Here is a 19,749-nt window from a genome sequence, read left to right on the forward strand (position 1 = left end):
GTGTTCAGTTGGCTCAGTAAATTCGCCGAGTTTACAATTCTCAGTAACTGTCTGATCTAATTTAATAAAATGGAAATGTAGTTTTGACAAAAGTTCAATCTGGAAGACTCTAGTTGCACCTGCCTCCCTCTCTGCAACCTGGACCTAGCAGCTCCGGTCCAAGCCTCGCTCCAGCCAATCATTGTTTGGGCTCCAGTTCAAAAGGACCTTCACCCATGGCCTCCTCTGCTCACCAGCTGCGATTGACCCACCTCCGCCCCATCTCCACCTTCTGCTCCCGGCTCTCAGGCCTCATCTTCCTCCGACCGCCGCCGCCAGTACAGGCCCCGGGGGGTCTACATTCCTATGCTGCATCAGGAATGTTCATCAAGCTTATCAAAGACCAGCTCGACGTCCCCGGCCGGGGCCTGAACGCCAAAGGACTTTGTTTATTTCCTTGTTCATTTTGTCATTAAACTCTTTTAATCGCTTTCTTTCTCCGTTTAAGTCTCTCCAGATTGAAATAGTATTGAAAGGTTTTGTATTATTGTGTATTTTTTTCTATGTAATTGCACTTATTTTTTTATTAGCACATGTTCTAATATTTCAATGGTGCTTCAATTTCTTTAGTTTTACTAATGTCTTGGTAATTAATTGCATTAACTTGAATAATATTGTTGTACAACATGGGAAAACTTGTTGTACAATACTCCAACAAAGGCCGTGGGTGTCAACAAGTGGTTTCTGATTTGAACACACTTCCGACTTAATTTGTTTGAAAAAAAATATTTTTTATTTCTTGTAAAAATTAGCGACCAAATAATTACCAAAAATGTCCTACACCTTAGTCAAAAACGACTTAATATGACGCTTCAAGTACAAAAAGTGTAAAGTCAAAAGTGAAAGTGGTCCAAAAAATCATTTACAAAAAAACCTCCCATTCACACACCAAACATTTGCCAAACAATGGCTCCACCAAGCACCCGGTGTGTTTTTAATTACTCAAATTAATGGGAGGGTCTAACCAGTTACCAACAATCTAATCAATTCAAATATACAAATTAACTAGAGATTTTGGATCTACACTTAACTTAAATAAATTCTAACTTCCCAAAATAGAAAACTAAATTAGTAGAAATTACAAGTTGCAAACATTACATAAATGGCCACAACAGATCCATTTAATTTGTAGCTTGAGCTTAATTGCTTTTAGCATCCTGTATTTTAAGATGCTTTACTCTGGGCTTGTTTGAGGTCAGATTTTTTGTTATGGTGCACTCTTTGGCCTGTAGTGCCCAGAGACCCCAAGACCTCTCCAGAACTTGGATGGCAAGGTCCAGCCCAGAGGACTGAGTGAACCAATTGAGAAGACTAAAAAATAGCAGAAAATGCATGGATGGATGTGTTTTTTATTTTTTCAGAAGCATGCACGTTTTGTTTATTTGTAAATGTGGATCCACACTATGTTCATTATATTAAATTGTACTCTTCATTGACATTGTGTGCTCTCCTCTGTTGCTGCTCACACGTAGGCTCCCACAAATTCAGAAACTTCTGATCAGGCCCAACATCCCTTATTAATGTGTAATGTTATTAGTCATCTACTATTAAGGGTATTTGAAGTAACTTTTCTTGAGCGTTACATGTGCTTACTGAGAAAAAAGCTTTGCTTCACAATAGCAAAGATATATCTATAATTGTGAGAGAAAGTGTGCAGCACAGCATGTCAATGTATGCAGATGATCTCCTGCTTTATGTCTCCATCCCAACCAAATTGCCTTCTTCTGCTGTAGTGTTAATCATTTCTACAGATTTTTGGGCTATCAATTGAATATCAATAAGACTGAGTCGGTAACACTTTATTTGAAAGGGGTTGAATAAGACTGACATGACACTTTCATAAACATGACATAACACCTGTCATGAACATGAATAAGCCTTCATGAATATTTATGACTGTTGTCATAAAGCATCATTCGGTAAATTATGACACTTTCAATACAAAGTTGACATTATTCAAAAAGTCTTTGTTATGACAACTTGACATTAACCAATAAATCATTACTGTTTAAACTTTACCTTCAATAACAAAGTTACCTGATTTTTAAAGTGCAATCAGTAATACTTTTAGATTTATATCTGCAATATTTTTTCATTTCTATGAACAAAAATTAAATTGTGGAGGACCCCATGTTGGTCAGGAGCCCTTAGAATTGTCATAACTTTCAGCCCCTATACCTCACCCCTGCTGACAAGCCTCTGATTTTTCTTATGTTTGACTGAACTTCTACCGTCTGTAAACCTTTTATTGGTTAATGGTTGTGAGGCGAAGTGCTGGTTGGTCATGTATCAGACTAGATTACAACAGGAGCAGGAGCATTTGAATGACCCAGTTGGCTTACCTTCGTGATCATAGCTATAGAGGCCGTCATAAAATCCAGGACCTCTGAAACCCAGTTGTCTACCAGGTCCTAACAGCCTAATGATTCAGCTCACTACCAGAAATCATATGGGATTGTGGACATTCTCACATGAACCACTGTTGAGATACATGCTCTTCATTTTAATCTGTTCAGTTATTTTTGTTACATTGCAACCAAGTAGGGTTGTTTTTTATATTACATCTTTAGTACTTTTTAAAGGTAAATTTTTTGTGGTAATGAAAAACACCTTACGTGTAGTAGCTGTAATGTTGACTCCACTGCTCCTGATATTGTAAAACACAGAGAAGAGAGTGAATGTGTACTTGGTTTCAGCAGTGAGAGATGACACTGTGTGGTTCACTGGTCCATCTCCATCTGGAGCTCTGATGAATGTCTCTCTGCCATTAAACTGGAGAACAAAGCTGATATTGTTGTTCACTTTATTCCACTGCAGAGTGATGCTGCTCTCATCTTGACTGGATGCTCTGAAGCCGTCTGCATTTTCAAGCTCTAAAAACACAATGAGGTTAGAAGAAAATTATAAAAGTTGGTAAGTCTGACATTGTACATTGGTCACTTTCTACTACCAGAGTATGTTTAGCTACTTAATGCCAGATTGATCAAGACAGTTTTGTTTTTAGCTTTCTTTGAGCCATAGAGGTAAATACACTTCCTTAAAAGTGGCCTATTATGCTTCCTTGAACAGGTTAGGACACGTCTATGGCTATACACAACATGCTCATTACATTTTTTTGCACAAAATCCTTCTTGGATGATGAGATTTCAGTTTGGTCAGTTCTGCTCCTTTCAGAATGAGTTGTTTTAGGGCCTCTTGTAACTTCATATCAATTGGCTGCCTACTGGCCAAAATCTCAACATTTACATTTGCAAGTAAAAACGCCTGCAAACAGATGCTCAAGACAAATATAAAATTTCTAGCAACCATATGTTTATGAGTAGCAGAAGTGGAGACTCCTGCACAACTAACAAGGAACTGTCTACTGTGGAACATGGGAATTCAACACTACATTTAAATAATCCACTTCCTTTAAAATGGAAATTATGGATGTATTTGAAATGTGTGTCTAAATTGTCAATTTGACTTATTATTTTCCCTTGAGATTTTGTTTCTAATGTTCTATTTGAAAACGTTAAGAAATTGTACTTATTTAAGTCCTTCTGGAAATCCTACTTGATGTAATAGAAATAAATGTACTATTATCCCAGTAGAGTAATTGAGCCAGAGTTCTGTTTTATAGCACAATCAAGTAGCTACTGAGTGTTTTTTTAAATTAGTTGTTTCCTTATGTTAGATTTTTTTTAATGCAAATAGAAATTAAATTATTTCATCTTAAGAATGTTGTAATTTTCTGAAGTAAAAGTAAATTTTACTTGAACAGATGACACCAGCATCCTCCCAGTGTCCACAATCGTGTTTCTCAAATCCTCGGTGCCCACACTGTGTAAGTGAAGTTTCATTGCCAGAACACGACACGTCATCAAGCCAGATCTGTCCAGTTCCTTGACCAAAGAAGGCTGTACTGGTAGCATTCACTGCTGTTCCACAGCCCAACTCTCTACAGACCACATTGGCATTGTTTAAATCCCAAAAATCATCACAGACTGTTCCCCAGGTACTTTTGTGGTAGACTTCAACTCTTCCAGAACATCGAGGTAATCCAGCACCAGCTAACCTGATCTGACCTTGAAGAAGAAGAAACACTGTATTATTGGTCTTGTATTTAAACAATATTGCATCTTCTAAAACACAAGAAAATCCAGTTACTTTCAGCAAATGTATGATCACAAATCCCATTCATAGATTCCATCCATCCATCCATCCATCCATTTTCTTCCGCTTATCCGGGATCAGGTCGCGGGGACAGCAGCTTCATAAGGGAGGCCCAGACTTCCCTCTCCCCAGCCACTTCTTCCAGCTCCTCCGGGGGAACCCCAAGGCGTTCCCAGGCCAGCCAAGAGACATAGTCCCTCCAGCGTGTCCTGGGTCTTCCCCGAGGCCTCCTCCTGGTGGGATGTGCCCAGAACACCTCACCAGGGAGGCGTCCAGGAGGCATCCTTACCAGATACCCAAGCCACCTCAACTGTCTCCTCTCGACGTGGGGGAGAAGTGGCCCTACTCTGCGTCCCTCCCGGATGACCGAGCTTCTCACCCCATCTCTAAGGGAGAGCCCAGCCACCCTGCGGAGGAAACCCATTTTGGCCGCTTGTATCCGTGATCTCGTTCCTTCGGTCATGACCCAAAGCTCATGATCACAGATGAGGGTAGGAACGTAGATCGACCGGTAAATCGAGAGCTTCGTTTTTTGGCTCAGCTCTCTCTTCACCACGACGGACCAGTACAGCGCCCGCTTCACGGCAGACACTGCCCCAATCCGCCTGTTGATCTCCCGCTCCCTTCTTCCCTCATTCGTGAACAAGATCCCCAGATACTTAAACTCCTCCACTTGAGGCAGGACGACCCCCCTGACCCGGAGAAGGCACTCTACCCTTTTCCAGCTCAATACTCAATACTCATAGATTGTATTTGTAAAACAGACTGTATAGTTTCAAATTGAGTTTTGTAACCTTGTAAAATTAAATGCCTGAGAATTTATCCCTTTTGAATGTGTATGTGTACAAGTCAAAAATCCACGTTTTATACGTTTTTTGCTTGTAAATAGAATGTGTAGTTGTTGTAATATTCTCATCATCATAAAAAAATAGTGAATTATCTTTAAAATTTACAGTATGTGAGTAATTCAACTCTTCCAGAACATCGAGGTAATCCAGCACCAGCTAACCTGATCTGATCTGGAAGCAGAAGAAGAAACATATTTAAAATATAAAACTGTGATTTAAAGACTTTTGGTTCTTCTAAAACACAAAAAAATCCAGTCACTTTCTGCTGGTGTACGTTCACAGATTCCACTCATGTCATTATAAATCAGACAGCATTCGTCTCCTGGTCATATGAACAAATAGACTTCAGATCATAAATTGTATTGCTATGCTGGACTAGTGAGAAACTTTAAAATGAAAGTTTTATGCCAAGAAGGACATGGATAGAGAAGTGACTTGAGCACAATTTCCTAATATGTTCTGAAGTGAACCTTCATGTGAAGTCCATATCTTTCATTGTTAACATCAACATTAGAAATCTTTTCATGTTCTCTACTCTGCTCCTGAAGGTTTACCCCAAATGTGTGCTTACTGTGGAGAAAGCTTCCCAGAGAGCACACGATGTTAAATCAACGTTGAAAAATAGTTAGAATCGTTGATTTTTGGTTGAAGTTGACAAATGACGGTGGATCAACCATCAAACAACCATCCAATCAAACCGTTGAAACTGTGTCATTGAATCAATGTTGTTTTGTGGTTGAAATCTGATGACTGAAATGCCGAGGTCTGATTAATGGTTGATTTTTGGTTGAAGTCGACAAATGACGGTGGATCAACTATAAAACACACTCTAAAAAGAAAATAGTTGAACCAACTTAATTGAATTGCTTCTGTAGGTAACAAGCAATTCAATTAAGTTTATCCAACTGAATTTATTAAATTTATCCAACTTAATTTATTAAGTTTAACCAATTCAATATATTATAATCATCCAACTCAATTTGTTAATTTATTTTTAACAAATTTATTAAGTATGTTTAAGATAACAGATTTAAGTCAGTCTTACTCAAATCATTTAGTTTACTTCAAAAATGGTAAATAAACGTACATAGCATTTTTCCAGTCATTTTGACCACTGAAAGCACTGAGTCATTGTGTCAGACGAGGGATACAAACAATTATTTCAAGTAAAGTAAAAGTGTAGCGACTGCCAAACAAAGTCGCTGAGCGGCTGAGTAGGGAGGTGGTTGTTGACGCGGTAGCTGATCAAAACGTAAATCCAAGCTGCAGTTGCAATGATTTTATTGTCAATATCCAAAAAGCAAACAGTGTTCAAAGGCAGCATAAAAACGGATCCGTAGAATTAAACAGTGATCAAAAACAAAACATAGCGGTCAGCAAAAAGGTAGACCTCCCCTATCACCCACTCACTGAAGTCACCAGCTGAGCAACAGGTGATCTACAATCACTAATAACACCACGTGATCCCGTGCTACACCTATCCACAACAAAAAGTGAATCCAGTGTGTTTCAGCACTGGTCCTGCAAGCCCTGCATGTTTTAGGCATTTCCCTAATTCGGCACACATGATTTTAATTGATGTCTGATTAACAGGGTTTTGCTGAAATGAAAACACGCAGGTCAGTTTGCCTTGAGGACAAGGTTTGGGGAAGAACTCGTGATCTAAATGTTCAATCAATGGAAGCTGGTTTTCACACCCCTCTCTCCCTCCACCACCAACCCCTCACCTGGGCCCATCTACCCCTCAATCTCCTTCCCCTTTCCACTCTCCTCCCCTCCTCCTTGGGCTCCGGGTGAAACAATTTTAATTTTAGGTGAGGGTTTTAAATTTTCACATTTTATTTTATTTTTTTTATTTTCACACCAGATTTTTTGGGCTCTAGTGGCATTTATTTGATAGTTAATTGACAAGAAAGGGGGTAATGAGAAAGGGGGGAAGACATGCAGCGAAGGTTGCCAAGGCCGGGAATTGAACCTGTGACAGCTGCATCAGGGACTGGGGTGGGTAACTCCAGGCCTCGAGGGCTGGTCTCCTGCAACTTTTAGATGTGTCTCTACTTCAACACACCTGAGTCAAATAATAAGGTTGTTAGCAGGACTCTGGAGAACCTGTCTGAACAGAGGAGGTGATTCAGCTATTGGATCCAGGTGTGTTCTACCAGGGAGACCTCAAAGAGTTGCAGGACACCGGCCCTCGAGGACCAGGATGGCCCACCCCTAAGGCCTCCCTCTCATCCCTTCTGCCCTCCCCCCATCCTTGAGCTCTGGGTCAGAACATTTTATTACTAAGTGGGGGTTAATCATGTTTCAAATTACGCACTACATGTTGAGAACATTGGGTTGTGATTCCTTTATGTACATTTTCTTACTTGTCTGTAAATATTATTATTGACTGTGCATAATGTGTTGACACAAAAACATCTACAAGTCTCTACTAGGAGTTGTACAGTCCGACTCCCCCTTTTTACACTAGTGGTTTGTCCCAATCAAACAGCCATTTTGCTGCTGGTTTGTTTGCAACTGGCTTCTGAATTGAAATCTTCTCTGAGCAGTTTTATGGTAAGTTTTTCAATATTACTTTGATCTTAAATGTGTTTATTGAAAAATAAGGGCATTGTTTTGTGCCCATACTAATCCTGGTTATTTTGGGGCAAAACAGATATTTTTAATAATTGAGGTCATGTCTCATTTTGTATTATTTTCATCCTGCTCACCGCTCCAGGTCTAAGTATGAAGTCCTGCAAGATTTTGTGAGATTTTAGTTTTTAAAATGGGGCGGGGCCTATTGTTTGGTCTGAGAGAGCATGTGGTGGACAAGGAGGCTGGCTGCTCCAGGTAGGCTTTAAATTGTTGTGATAGTAATCACTTGTTTTTCATTTTTTATTATGATGTGCTGAGGGACGCGCTTAGATATGCTTCTGTTCCAGAACAACTGAGTTAGATGATTGCATGACCATCTGCAGCCATGGAGGACAGTATCACTTGAATTACTGTGAGAAAGGGAACTTTGGTCGGTTCACGTTACCAGGATGAGAAGTCTTCCAAAACTAACATCTGACATGATGCAAAACAACTGAATATAACATTAAATGTTTTAAATCACTAACATTTAATTTGTAAGACATTTTTCTTAGTTATTAATAACATGCTTTGACTGAAAATTGTATTCTTGTTTCAGAATTTAGTTAATGATGAATGTATTTGAAATTGTATTATTTCTGACTGTATTAGAATCAAATGAAAATGTTTTGTTTAGTATTAGAAAAATACTTAGGTTTATGGTGAATGAATGTCTTAATTCTTATTTTGAATTTTATATTAGGTTAGAAAACAGGAATTGTACTCCATTATTTTCTGTTGATATTATCTATTGCTTTTGTTTGATATCAGGACTAAACTTTGGAGATGCTGAGTGCAGAAGAACAAATGGGTTTCTGGAGATAACTTTTCATTGAATTAAAATACAGTTTTAAAGGTTTGTTCCTGGCAGAGCAGAAGAGAAACCAGAATTTCACAGCTACCTATGAGGTTCCTTCATCTGTTTATCTTTGCCCAGATGGCTGTAGAGCCGCAGGAGGCCGGATAGTGTTAAGAAAATAAATTTAAAATGTTAGTTTTAGAATTTATCATGACTTGATTGAAATAGCCTAATAGTTTTAAAATTTATAACATATTCTGACCTATTGATCTTTATTTTACTTGTAGTTAAAGTAGATGGTTTGCCAAGATCTCTGATCTGCTCTTTGTCTGGGAAACAATCAGTAGGAAGTTCTAGCTTTTCACACTGATCTGTGAAAGCCATAAACCACCATGAATTCGGAGAGTCTGCTTCCACTTTATTTAACAAAAGGTCTTTGGTCTTGTGAACAAATTGCAGGCACTTTCTAAATTCAAAAAGGGGCAGAGATGCCTTCCAGTTGGTCAAGTAGAGATACGCCTTATTTGAATACATTAAAGAGGAAAACACGCCTACAGGTATAAAAGTTTGTGCACAAGGAAAACAATTCAGAAGAAGCTGATTTATTTTACTTCTGCACCAGCTCTTTCTCCAAGGACGTCCTTGATATTTCTGTCTTCTTGTCTCAGGTAATGTTTGTATCTGTGTTTCTCCAGTTTCCTGTTCTATCTTATACTTTCTTCTGATTGGATTAAATTCTATAATTCTGTGACGTCCACACGCATTGTTGTGTTTGTCTCCACACGTGGCCACGCGAGAGAACCCAGGATCAACAGGAAGAATCAGAGCCAGATTTTTTTGCTAAATTTAATTGTATAAAAAATTCCTTCCTTAACAGGAACTATATGGTTTGTATTTGTTCTCAGACCTACAACCAGTACACTGTTTAATCTTTCAATGTCTTTCAGAACTTTTCAAATGTTTATCATCTTTCTAACCGGCACCTTCCTCACTTTTATTTTTGTGTTTTTCAGCCGTTGCTCTGCAGTTTGACTGAAAGCTGACTCTTGAGGACTGCAGTAAAACTGTTAAGAAGTGGCTTCATTACACGCCAGAATGAGAGGAAGACATCGCAAGGAATCAGTGACGCCAACCAGAGTGAAACTGGGGTTACCACAACTAGTACCTTTTCCCTGGTTCATACAGTACAAAGCTTAACCTCATGGACTCTGTTCTTCTGTGGACAATAGATTGTTATTCTGACAGTCAAAAAGGAGTCAAATATGTTTAAAGATCTGTCCCTCTTTTCTTAAATAAAATGTTATATCAAACCTATCTTGTCATTTTTAAACTTTTGTACAGTTTACCCATGATCTGCCAATAATATAGTGTTTAACACCAGTGAAGAAACTTCTAGTGGTATGTTATGTAGACCTATCAGACCTAAAAATGTACATAAATCCTTAGCTTTCATTCAATATGAAATCAACCCAAATCTGCATGTAGATCCACATTCAGATGAAGGTTGAATCAACATTGACTCGTAACTGATTCAATATAAAATCAACACAAATATGCATGCAGATCCACGTTCAGATGATGGTTGAATCAACATTGATTCCTGACTAATTCAATGTAGAATCAACAGAAATGTGTGCAGATCCACATTCAGATGAAGGTTGAATCAACATTGACTCGTAACTGATTCAATGTAAAATCAACACAAATATGCATGCAGATCCACGTTCAGATGATGGTTGAATCAACATTGATTCCTGACTGATTCAATGTAGAATCAACACAAATATGCATGCAGATCCACAGTCAAATGAGTGTTGAATCAACATTGATTTAATGTAAACAGAAATATGTGTGCAGAACCACATTCAGATGAAGGTTGAATCAATGTTGATTCCTAACTGATTCAATGCAATATCAACACAAATATGCATGTAAATTGACATACAGACGATGGTTGGATCAACATTGATATGTCAGTTATGGTTGAAACCCTAACGTTGATTCAACATTCAAGTCACCGACCACTTTCATTATTGTTTCAATGTCAGCGTTCAATGTTGATTCAATGTTTCTGGCTGACATTGATTCAATGATGTTTCAATCATTCTGTGCTATCTGGGAAGCTAGCAGGTAGTAAGAAAAACTCTGACATAACACAGGAATAATGACGGCCGTGGAATTAATAACACGTTCTGAGATGCTTTTAGTAAAAATAATAATTGTGAATTTCAATAGAAAACGTAATAAGTAAGGGGAAACAGAACAGTTAGAAAACAGCTGAAACCATTTAAAAATGTTTTTAAAAATCACTAGACACATCTTAATATTATCTGGGGGAGTTGTAGCTAAAATGTGCAAATGTTCAACATAGAAAATGACAGCAAGAGTTTTAGGGTTGTGTAGTTAAAATTTGCTGTTACTTCAAGGGAACTTATTGCTTTACACCTCTGTTAAGGTGTCCATACTTTGTTATGCTAAATTAATGCCATACATATGTCTACGTACATATGTATGGCAAATTTACTGTCAGTAAATGGGTTTTCATAGAGTTAAGAATAAATCATATATTTTGTATAATTTGCTTGTACAGGCAGGGTTTGTAATCGAAAGAAAAAAAATCAGTGGCTGGTGAAATGTCTGAGTGGCCAGTAAATAATTTTCTATTTTCTATTTTTCGTATTATATTTAGGATTTTGCTAATGGCTTACAAGTGGTAAAATACATTTTAGGGATCTGGTTATAGATTATATAATTTGTACAATTTGTCGGGAACAAACTGAGGATGAGTGAACCATTTTAAGGTGGTTCATCAGTTTCATTACTCAAAGGCTAAGCTGTCTTCCATATACCTTACTGTTAGTCCTCTATTCATTAAATGCCACCATATGAGGTCTCTTTCTACCATATGTTTTTCTCATGTCCTCTTCTTAGCAACTGTTGGAAGGAAATATTTGGCACATTATGAGTAAAGGGTAAAACCAAGTCTTGTATCAGGACAGGACACGTCACAAACTACCTCCTGTACAGTTGGATACAAGCAGAGGTTCCCAAACTGTGGGAAGCCGTCTGGATGAAAAAACCCCAAAACAAAACATGAACGCTGTATGCGCTGGGTTTTTACCTTAGAATGGCCAACTCTCTGTTATTCCTATGTCAACTTGATACAGTAGGGGCTTCCACACTTCCCATATCTGTGTCCTCTGTCACTTTTATCAGTATTTAAAACCGTTGTTAACATGTAGTAAACTTTTTCCGAGCCGCCTTTAAACGCAACATGAACGCTACGACGCTCGCGCTGGGTTTACACCTGTGCGGCAGCGAAGGAGACCTGCTGCTGCTGCTGTGCGGAGCTACACAGGTGTGTTAGAATCATGTCAGCAAACTAGCAAAACGCAAAGAACTTTTCAGTTTTTCCCCCAAACTAACCGACTGAGTTGAATAAAGCTGCTGGATGCAGGTAATGTTAGCTAAAAAATGACTAGCTAATATCAATACAGCACCTTAAGCTAAACATGTAGTGTGCAGGCTACTGATGTTGTTTTCTATGTTCAGCTATGTACATTCAGTTTTCACCCAAAAATGTCGACCCCCCACCCCCCCACCAACACACACACGTCGTTCAACAAGACAGCTATTTGTGATCCATAGGAGGGGCCCAGAAAATGTTTACAAACCACTGGGGTGGTCCAGGAGAAAAAGTTTGGGAACCGCTGGGTACACAAGTGTCAGTGGTGCCAGGTTGCAAAAAATGTAACTTCAAGCACATTCATGAGTCATCTATTGATGTCACGACCAATTGAGATTGTTGCCATGGATTTGACCACGTTGGAAAATGAGTAGTGACAACGTCTTATAATTACTGATGTACTTGGTGAAGACACATCTGCTGTATCAACCTGGGACTAAAAAGCATCCACTGTTTCCCAGATGTTGCTGAGTAGTTCTTCAGGTTTGGTAATCCAAGCCACATTATTTTGGATTTGGATTTGAGAGCATGTGAATTCAACAACTCTGTAACCTGTTAGGCTTGAGAAAGTTACATACTGCTTGGGATCCTGCTGGAAATTAGCAAGTTCAGCAGAACTCTTCATGACCTTCTGTGCACCTTACCAATGTTTAGGGAATCAGGATTGGGCTTCCTGCCTCCCACAAGTGTTTTTCTGTTACAATACTTCCTCTGACCACTTAGTCTCTGATTTTTCTTGTTTGATTGAACCTCTACTGCCTGTAAACCTTTTATTGGTGTGGCGGCCCTGGGCCTTGTAGGCTGGTCTTGTTGTCCCTCTTTGTGCTCCTCCCATTTGCAGGTGTCCCTGATCGGGTGATTGGAGTGCAGGATACTTAAACCTGGCTGTCTCCGTCTTTCAGCGGCGCTGGGTGGCTCGTCGCTGGTTGCTGGTCGTTGGTGGTTTGTCGCCTCAGCTGTCCACTCTGCAGAGGCAATGTTAGTTGCCAGGCCCCAGCTCCCCGTCTTTTGCACTTTTGAGTTTCTTTTGTTTTGATAGTTGTTTTTGTTAATAAACATTTACTTTTATTCACTTTAACCACGGTATGGTTTCATGTTTTTTGTTACGACCCTGAGCCAGTCGTAACATTGGCCGTTAATGGTTGTGAGGCGGAGTGCTGGTTGGTCAAGCATCAGACTAGATTACAACAGGAGCAGGAGCATTTGAAAAACCACCTCTTTTGCAAATGGCCCAGTTGGCTTACCTTCGTGATCATAGCTATAGTCCAGTGGTTCTTAACCTTTTTTGAGATACCGAACCCACCAGTTTCACTGAACCCTTCTGCAATGATAAATAAAATGATTTTTTCCCCCAAATAAAGACACGGGGGTGACCCAATTAGAGTCCAGTTGGGTCACCCCAAGATCACTAAGTTTTCTTAAAAAGTAGAGTCTCTGAGAACAGTTCTTCAAAATATAGTCTGTTTTCAGCAAAGTTGAGCTGTCTGTCCAGGAATGACCCAAGGTATTTAAAATTTGCCACAGTTTCAACAGGTTGGCCATTGAGAAACTGGAACCACTTTAAGGTCTCGTTTAGATTATTTTATTAGCTCTACATTCTTAAGAGAATGAAAAATTAATAATAAATAATGAAGACTTTGCGGTATTCTGAATTAGTAATGTAATTATATTAGTTGTGTTACCACCCCCACGTCACTAGAGGCAGAAGCAACCCCAAAAAGATGGACCTAAGGAGCAGATTCAGGCCCCGTTTACACGACAACAATTTTCGGGGGAAAACGGAAGAGTTTTGTTGCGTTTGTAGTGCGCATTTACACGAAACCATCGAATGTTTTCTCTAACAACGGCACAGATTGAAAACGGGTTCCAGAGTGCGATGTTTCTGAAACGTTGTCGTGTAAACCTAGAAAACGGATCTTTTCTTCCAGAGAATCCCCAGCTCATGCATAGTATGACGCAAAACATAGCTGCTTCCTACAATCCACAGAAGAAGAAGAAACTACTCACAATGCTGGTGTTACTGTTTCCCCATCAGATACGGTTCCCTCAGCGTCTCTTCACCGCCCCGCACCGCCCAGGTGGCAAAATACACGGCTGCTTGTTCAGCGCTCTTATGTAGAGAACTACGGACCAGCCCGGCTCCAGAAGAGTTTAACAGGAGGGGCATCGACTTATTTTGGGGGTCAAAATGAATCTAAGTTGCTGAACATAGACAACAACATCAGCAGCCTACAGGCTACTTGTTAACAAGCTTAGCGTGCTGAATTGATTTTAGCTAGTCATCTTTTAGCTAACATCACCTGCATCCAACAGCTTTACTCAACTCAGTCGGTTAGTTCGGGAAAAAAAAACTGTGCAGTTATTTACGTTTTGCTGGTTTGCTGCCATGATTCTAACACACCTGCGCAGCAGCAGCAGGTCTCCGTAAACCCAGCGCGAGCGTCTCAGCTTTCATGTTGCGTTTGAAGGCGGCTCGGAAAAACAAGTTACGACTTGTTAGCAACGGATTAAACTGTTTTAACTGCTGAAAAAGGTAACAGAGGACACTGATATGGGACGTGCGGGAACTCCTATTTTTATCAAATTGATATAGGAATAACAGACTGTTGGCCATTCCAAGGTAAAAACAATAAACAGCTTCCAGTCCGGGCCGCTACGGACACCGTGAAAGCTCAAAGTTATCCCACTTTTTCCAACTGCATGCGCCCTAATCAGACGCACACAATGCGTGTTCTCTCACAGAAATCCACAAGCCTTCAAGTACAACTTTTTTTTAAACACATGCGCACTTTCAAAGTTTCAAAGAACCTAGCACCAACTAGGCGCAGCGAGAGCATTACACGTTTTCGATGTGCACCGTTACTGTGTAAACACAGATCGTAATGTTTTCAAACTTGCAGGATTTCTTATTTATCATAAGGGGAATAAACACAGCAAAAGACTTGCAGGTAAATTAATTTGTTTCCATTTTAGAGAGGGCAAACACATTATTTCAGGCAGCTGAAATATCCATCCTCTCCTCTTCCCCTCCAATACCTTTGTGAAATAAAAAGCACCTGTTTCCAAATTCTCAAAAAATATTATGTGTGATACCATACTAGACATTTCCTTAATCCAGTAATGTCATATTTTACATTACAACGGGATTTACCAAAACGTTTACACTCTGATCTTTTCAGGAAGTCTTTATTTTTTTGCCCTGCTATCGGCCAGCTTCCCTCCTCCTCCTTTATGAGAAATGAAAAATTATAAATGCACACAACGTGTTGGAAACCTGTGTTTGTTGACTGACTTTTATTTGTCAGGCTTACGAGACAAAAGCTGAAAAAAGATCGATTCACTTCGCGTTTAAAATAACACAAAACAGCGTAAAAAGACCTCCACACAAGACCTCGTTTATTTATGTATGTATTTTTATTTTGATAGCTGCCGATTAAACTTAAAGTTACAACAGTGACGTGATCATATGAGTGGTTTTACCGAGAAATCGATCAGAAGCGCCGTGAATATGGTCAGATCCGCCGGATCCACTTCTCTGGCTGCTATGCGCGCTCCCGACACAGGGGGAACAGATTTTCTCAGGGGAACAGAATTTCTCACAAGACCGGCTCCAGACGAGTTTAACAGGGGGGCACCGACTTATTTTGGGGGGCAAAATGAATCTACGTAGCTGAACATAGACAACAACACCAGCAGCCTACAGGCTACTTGTTAACAAGCTTAACGTGCTGAATTGATATTAGCTAGTCATCTTTTAGCTATCATCACCTGCATCCAACAGCTTTACTCAACTCAGTCGGTTAGTTCGGGGGCAAAACTGTGCCAAGTTATTTACGTTTTGCTGGGTTGCTGCCATGATTCTAACACACCTGCGCAGCAGCAGCAGCAGGTCTCCTTCGCTGCCTCACAGGTGTAAACCCAGCGCGAGCGTCTCAGCGTTCATGTTGCGTTTGAAGGCGGCTCGGAAAAACAGGTTACGACTTGTTAGCGACGGATTAAACTGTTTTAACTGCTGAAAAAGGTAACAGAGGACACGGATATGGGACGTGCGGGAACTCCTATTTTATCAAATTGATATAGGAATAACAGACTGTTGGCCATTCCAAGGTAAAAACAAACAGCTTCCAGTCCGGGCCGCTACAGACACCGTGAAAGCTCAAAAAAGGTTTTTCGGCAAAGTTATCCCACTTTTTCCAACTGCATGCGCCCTAATCAGACGCACACAATGCGTGTTCTCTCACGGAAATCCACATGCCTTCAAGTACAACTTTTTTTTAAACACATGCCCACTTTCAAAGTTTCAAAGAACCTAGCACCAACTAGGCGCAGCGAGAGCATTACACGTTTTCGATGTGCACCGTTACTGTGTAAACACAGATCGTAATCAGAACGTTATCGTGTAAACGATCCAACAAAAACGGAACAAAAGTGCCGTTTTTGTTGGATCGTTGTCGTGTAAACGCCCCCTCAGAACTACACCGAAAGCTACAGAATTTGGTAAAAACTGAGCTTTGCTGAAGTAATTAAAGACACAAGTTCAAATCCATGCTGAGAGTGGAACTCCTTCAATCAGGGCTCTTCCGCAACTCTGATTGGCTAAGCAATGTAACGTGATCCTCGGGAGCAAGTGATGGCAAAGCTTGGTGTCATCTCGACTTTACACAAGTGTGTCTTTACCTCCGCGGCAGAGGCTCCGCCGAACCCCTGAGACCGACTCACCGAACCCCTGGGGTTCGATCGAACCCAGGTTAAGAACCACTGATATAGAGGCTGTCATAAAATCCAGGACCTCTGAAACCCAGTTGTCTATCAGGTCCTAACAGCCTAATGATTCAGCTCACTACCAGAAATCATATGGGATTGTGGACATTCTCACATGAACCACTGTTGAGATACATGCTCTTCATTTTAATCTGTTCAGTTATTTTTGTTACATTTCAACCAAGTAGGGTTGTTTTTTATATTGCATCTTTAGTACTTTTTAAAGGTAAATTTTTTGTGGTAATGAAAAACACCTTACGTGTAGTAGCTGTAATGTTGACTCCACTGCTCCTGATATTGTAAAACACAGAGAAGAGAGTGAATGTGTATGTGGTTCCAGGACTGAGAGATGACACTGTGTGGTTCACTGGTCCATCTCCATCTGGAGCTCTGATGAATGTCTCTCTGCCATTAAACTGGAGAACAAAGCTGATATTGTTGTTCACTTTATTCCACTGCAGAGTGATGCTGCTCTCATCTTGACTGGATGCTCTGAAGCCGTCTGCATTTTTAAGCTCTAAAAACACAATGAGGTTAGAAGAAAATTATAAAAGTTGGTTAGTCTGACATTGTACATTTGCCACTTTGTATTACCAAAATATTTTCAGCTATTTAATGCAAGATTGAACAAGACAGTTTTGTTTTAAACTTTCTTGGAATCAGAGGTAGATGAACTTCCTTATGATTCCTTGTACAGGTCAGGACATGTAACTGTAAACAACATGATCATTAAATTCTTTGCACAAAATCCTTCTAGGATGATGAGATTTCAGTTTGGTGAGTTTCAGAATGAGTTGTTTTAGGGCTTCTTGTAACTTTAAGTCCAAATAGCCTACTACTGGCCCCCAACTCTACATTTACATTCGCTAGTAAAAACGCCTGCAAACAAATGCTCGATTATACAACCATACACCTATGAATAGCAGAAGTGGAGACTCCTGCACAACTAACAATGAAGTGTATACTGTGGAACATGGGAAGTCAGCTCTATATTCAAAATAATCCACTTCCTTTAAAATGGAAATTATGGATGTATGTACATTTCAAATGAGTGTCTAAATTGTCAAATTGACTTGTTATTTTCCCTGAAGATTTTGTTTCTAATGTTCAGACCGACAGGATTAAGAAATTGTACTTATTTAAGTCCTTCTTGAAATCCTACTTGATGTAATAGAAATAAATGTACTATTATCCCAGTAGAGTAATTGAGCCAGAGTTCTGTTTTATAGCACAATCAAGTAGCTACTGAGTTTTTTTGAATGTAAATAGAAATGTAATTATTTTAGAAGTAGATGTAAATTTTACCTGAACAGACGACACCAGCATCCTGACTGTGTCCACAGTCGTGTTTCCCAAATCCTCTGTGCCCACACTGTGTAAGTGAAGTTTCATTGCCAGAACACGACACGTCATCAAGCCAGATCTGTCCTGTTCCTTGACCAAAGAAGGCTGTAATGGTAGCATTCACTGCTGTTCCACAGCCCAACTCTCTACAGACCACATTGGCATCGTTTAAATCCCAATAATCATCACAGACTGTTCCCCAGGTACTGTTGTGGTAAACTTCAACTCTTCCAGAACATCGAGCTCCAGCACCAGCTAACCTGATCTGACCTTGAAGCAGAAGAAACACTGTATTATTTGTCTTGTATTTAAACAATATTGCATCTTCTAAAACACAAGAAAATCCAGTTACTTTCAGTTAATGTCTGATCAAAATTTCGACTCATACATTGTATTTGTAAAACAGACAGTATGGTTTACAATTGAGTTTTGTAATCTTGTAAAATGAAATAGCTGGGAATTTATGCCTTTTGCATGTGTATGTGTACAAGTCACAAATCCACGTTTTATATGTTTTGTGCTTGTAAATAGAATGTGCAGTTGTTCATACATTTTGCTACCTTGTAACTAAAAGTTTTGATCTTCCCACAGTCTTAGGGCAACACTCAAGAGGAGTAAGGAAAATGTCCACATTTTGTATTAAGTTTTTTTTGTAATTGATCTAATGCAATATTATCATGATCATCAGAAAACATAGTGAATAATCTTTAAATTTAAAGAAAATATCTGTAATTCTTCTACATAAGATGACACTCTGGAATTAAGTTACTGAAAAAAATGTTATAACATATTGAATAGTTTCTACTTTTCAAAACAAATCCATTTATTTTCTTGTGTTCATTGAAGTTTTGGATGTAAATAAAAATTAAATCATTTGAGCAAAACATTTTTCCCTTAAATAATAATTAGTTTTACCTGAACAGATGACACCAGCATCCTCCCAGTGTCCACAGTCATGTGTCCCAAATTCTCTGTGCTGACACTGTGTAAGTGAAGTTTCATTGCCAGAACACGACACATCATCAAGCCAGATCTGTCCAGTTCCTTGACCAAAGAAGGCTGTACTGGTAGCGTACAATGCCGTTCCACAGCCCAACTCTCTACAGACCACATTGGCATCGTTTAAATCCCAATAATCATCACAGACTGTTCCCCAGATGCTGTTGTGGTAGACTTCAACTCTTCCAGAACATCGAGTTCCAGCACCAGCTAACCTGATCTGACCTTGAAGCAGAAGAAACACTGTATTATTTGTCTTGTATTTAAACAATATTGCATCTTCTAAAACACAAGAAAATCCAGTTACTTTCAGTTAATGTCTGATAAAAATTTCGACTCAGATTTTATTTGTAAAACACACAGTATGGTTTACAATTGAGTTTGTAACCTTGTAAAATAGCTGGGAATTTTCCTCTTTTGCATGTATATGTGTCACAAATCCACGTTTTATATGTTTTGTGCTTGTAAATAGAATGTGTAGTTGTAATATTCTCATCAACATAAAAAATAGTGAATAATCTTTAAATTTACAGAAAATACCAGTCTGAGGGTATTTTTCCTACATAAGATGACACTCTGGAAATTGAGTTACTGAAAAAATGTTTATAACTTAACGGATATTATCTACTTTTCAAAACATATCAATTTATTTCCTTGTGTTCATTGAAGTGTTGGATGTAAATAAAAATTAAATCATTTGAGCAAAAACATTTTTTCCT

At 39.2% G+C, this 19,749-nt stretch overlaps 1 protein-coding gene across 1 annotated transcript in view; it reads right to left on the reverse strand.

Moving 5' to 3' along the window:
• Positions 1-19,749, reverse strand: part of LOC103480537 (scavenger receptor cysteine-rich type 1 protein M160-like) — an 80,042-nt gene that overhangs the window by 37,109 nt on the left and 23,184 nt on the right. The window contains exons 10-14 of the mRNA XM_081599967.1: positions 18,947-19,255; positions 17,993-18,301; positions 16,947-17,204; positions 3,795-4,106; positions 2,655-2,912 (exon numbers count right to left, since the gene is read on the reverse strand). Coding sequence (XP_081456093.1) covers positions 2,655-2,912; positions 3,795-4,106; positions 16,947-17,204; positions 17,993-18,301; positions 18,947-19,255 — 1,446 coding nt within the window. The remainder of the gene's footprint in view (positions 1-2,654; positions 2,913-3,794; positions 4,107-16,946; positions 17,205-17,992; positions 18,302-18,946; positions 19,256-19,749) is intronic.

Source organism: Poecilia reticulata, chromosome 18, assembly GCF_904066995.2.
Source record: "Poecilia reticulata chromosome 18, P_reticulata-male-v2, whole genome shotgun sequence".
Lineage (NCBI taxonomy): Eukaryota > Metazoa > Chordata > Actinopteri > Cyprinodontiformes > Poeciliidae > Poecilia > Poecilia reticulata.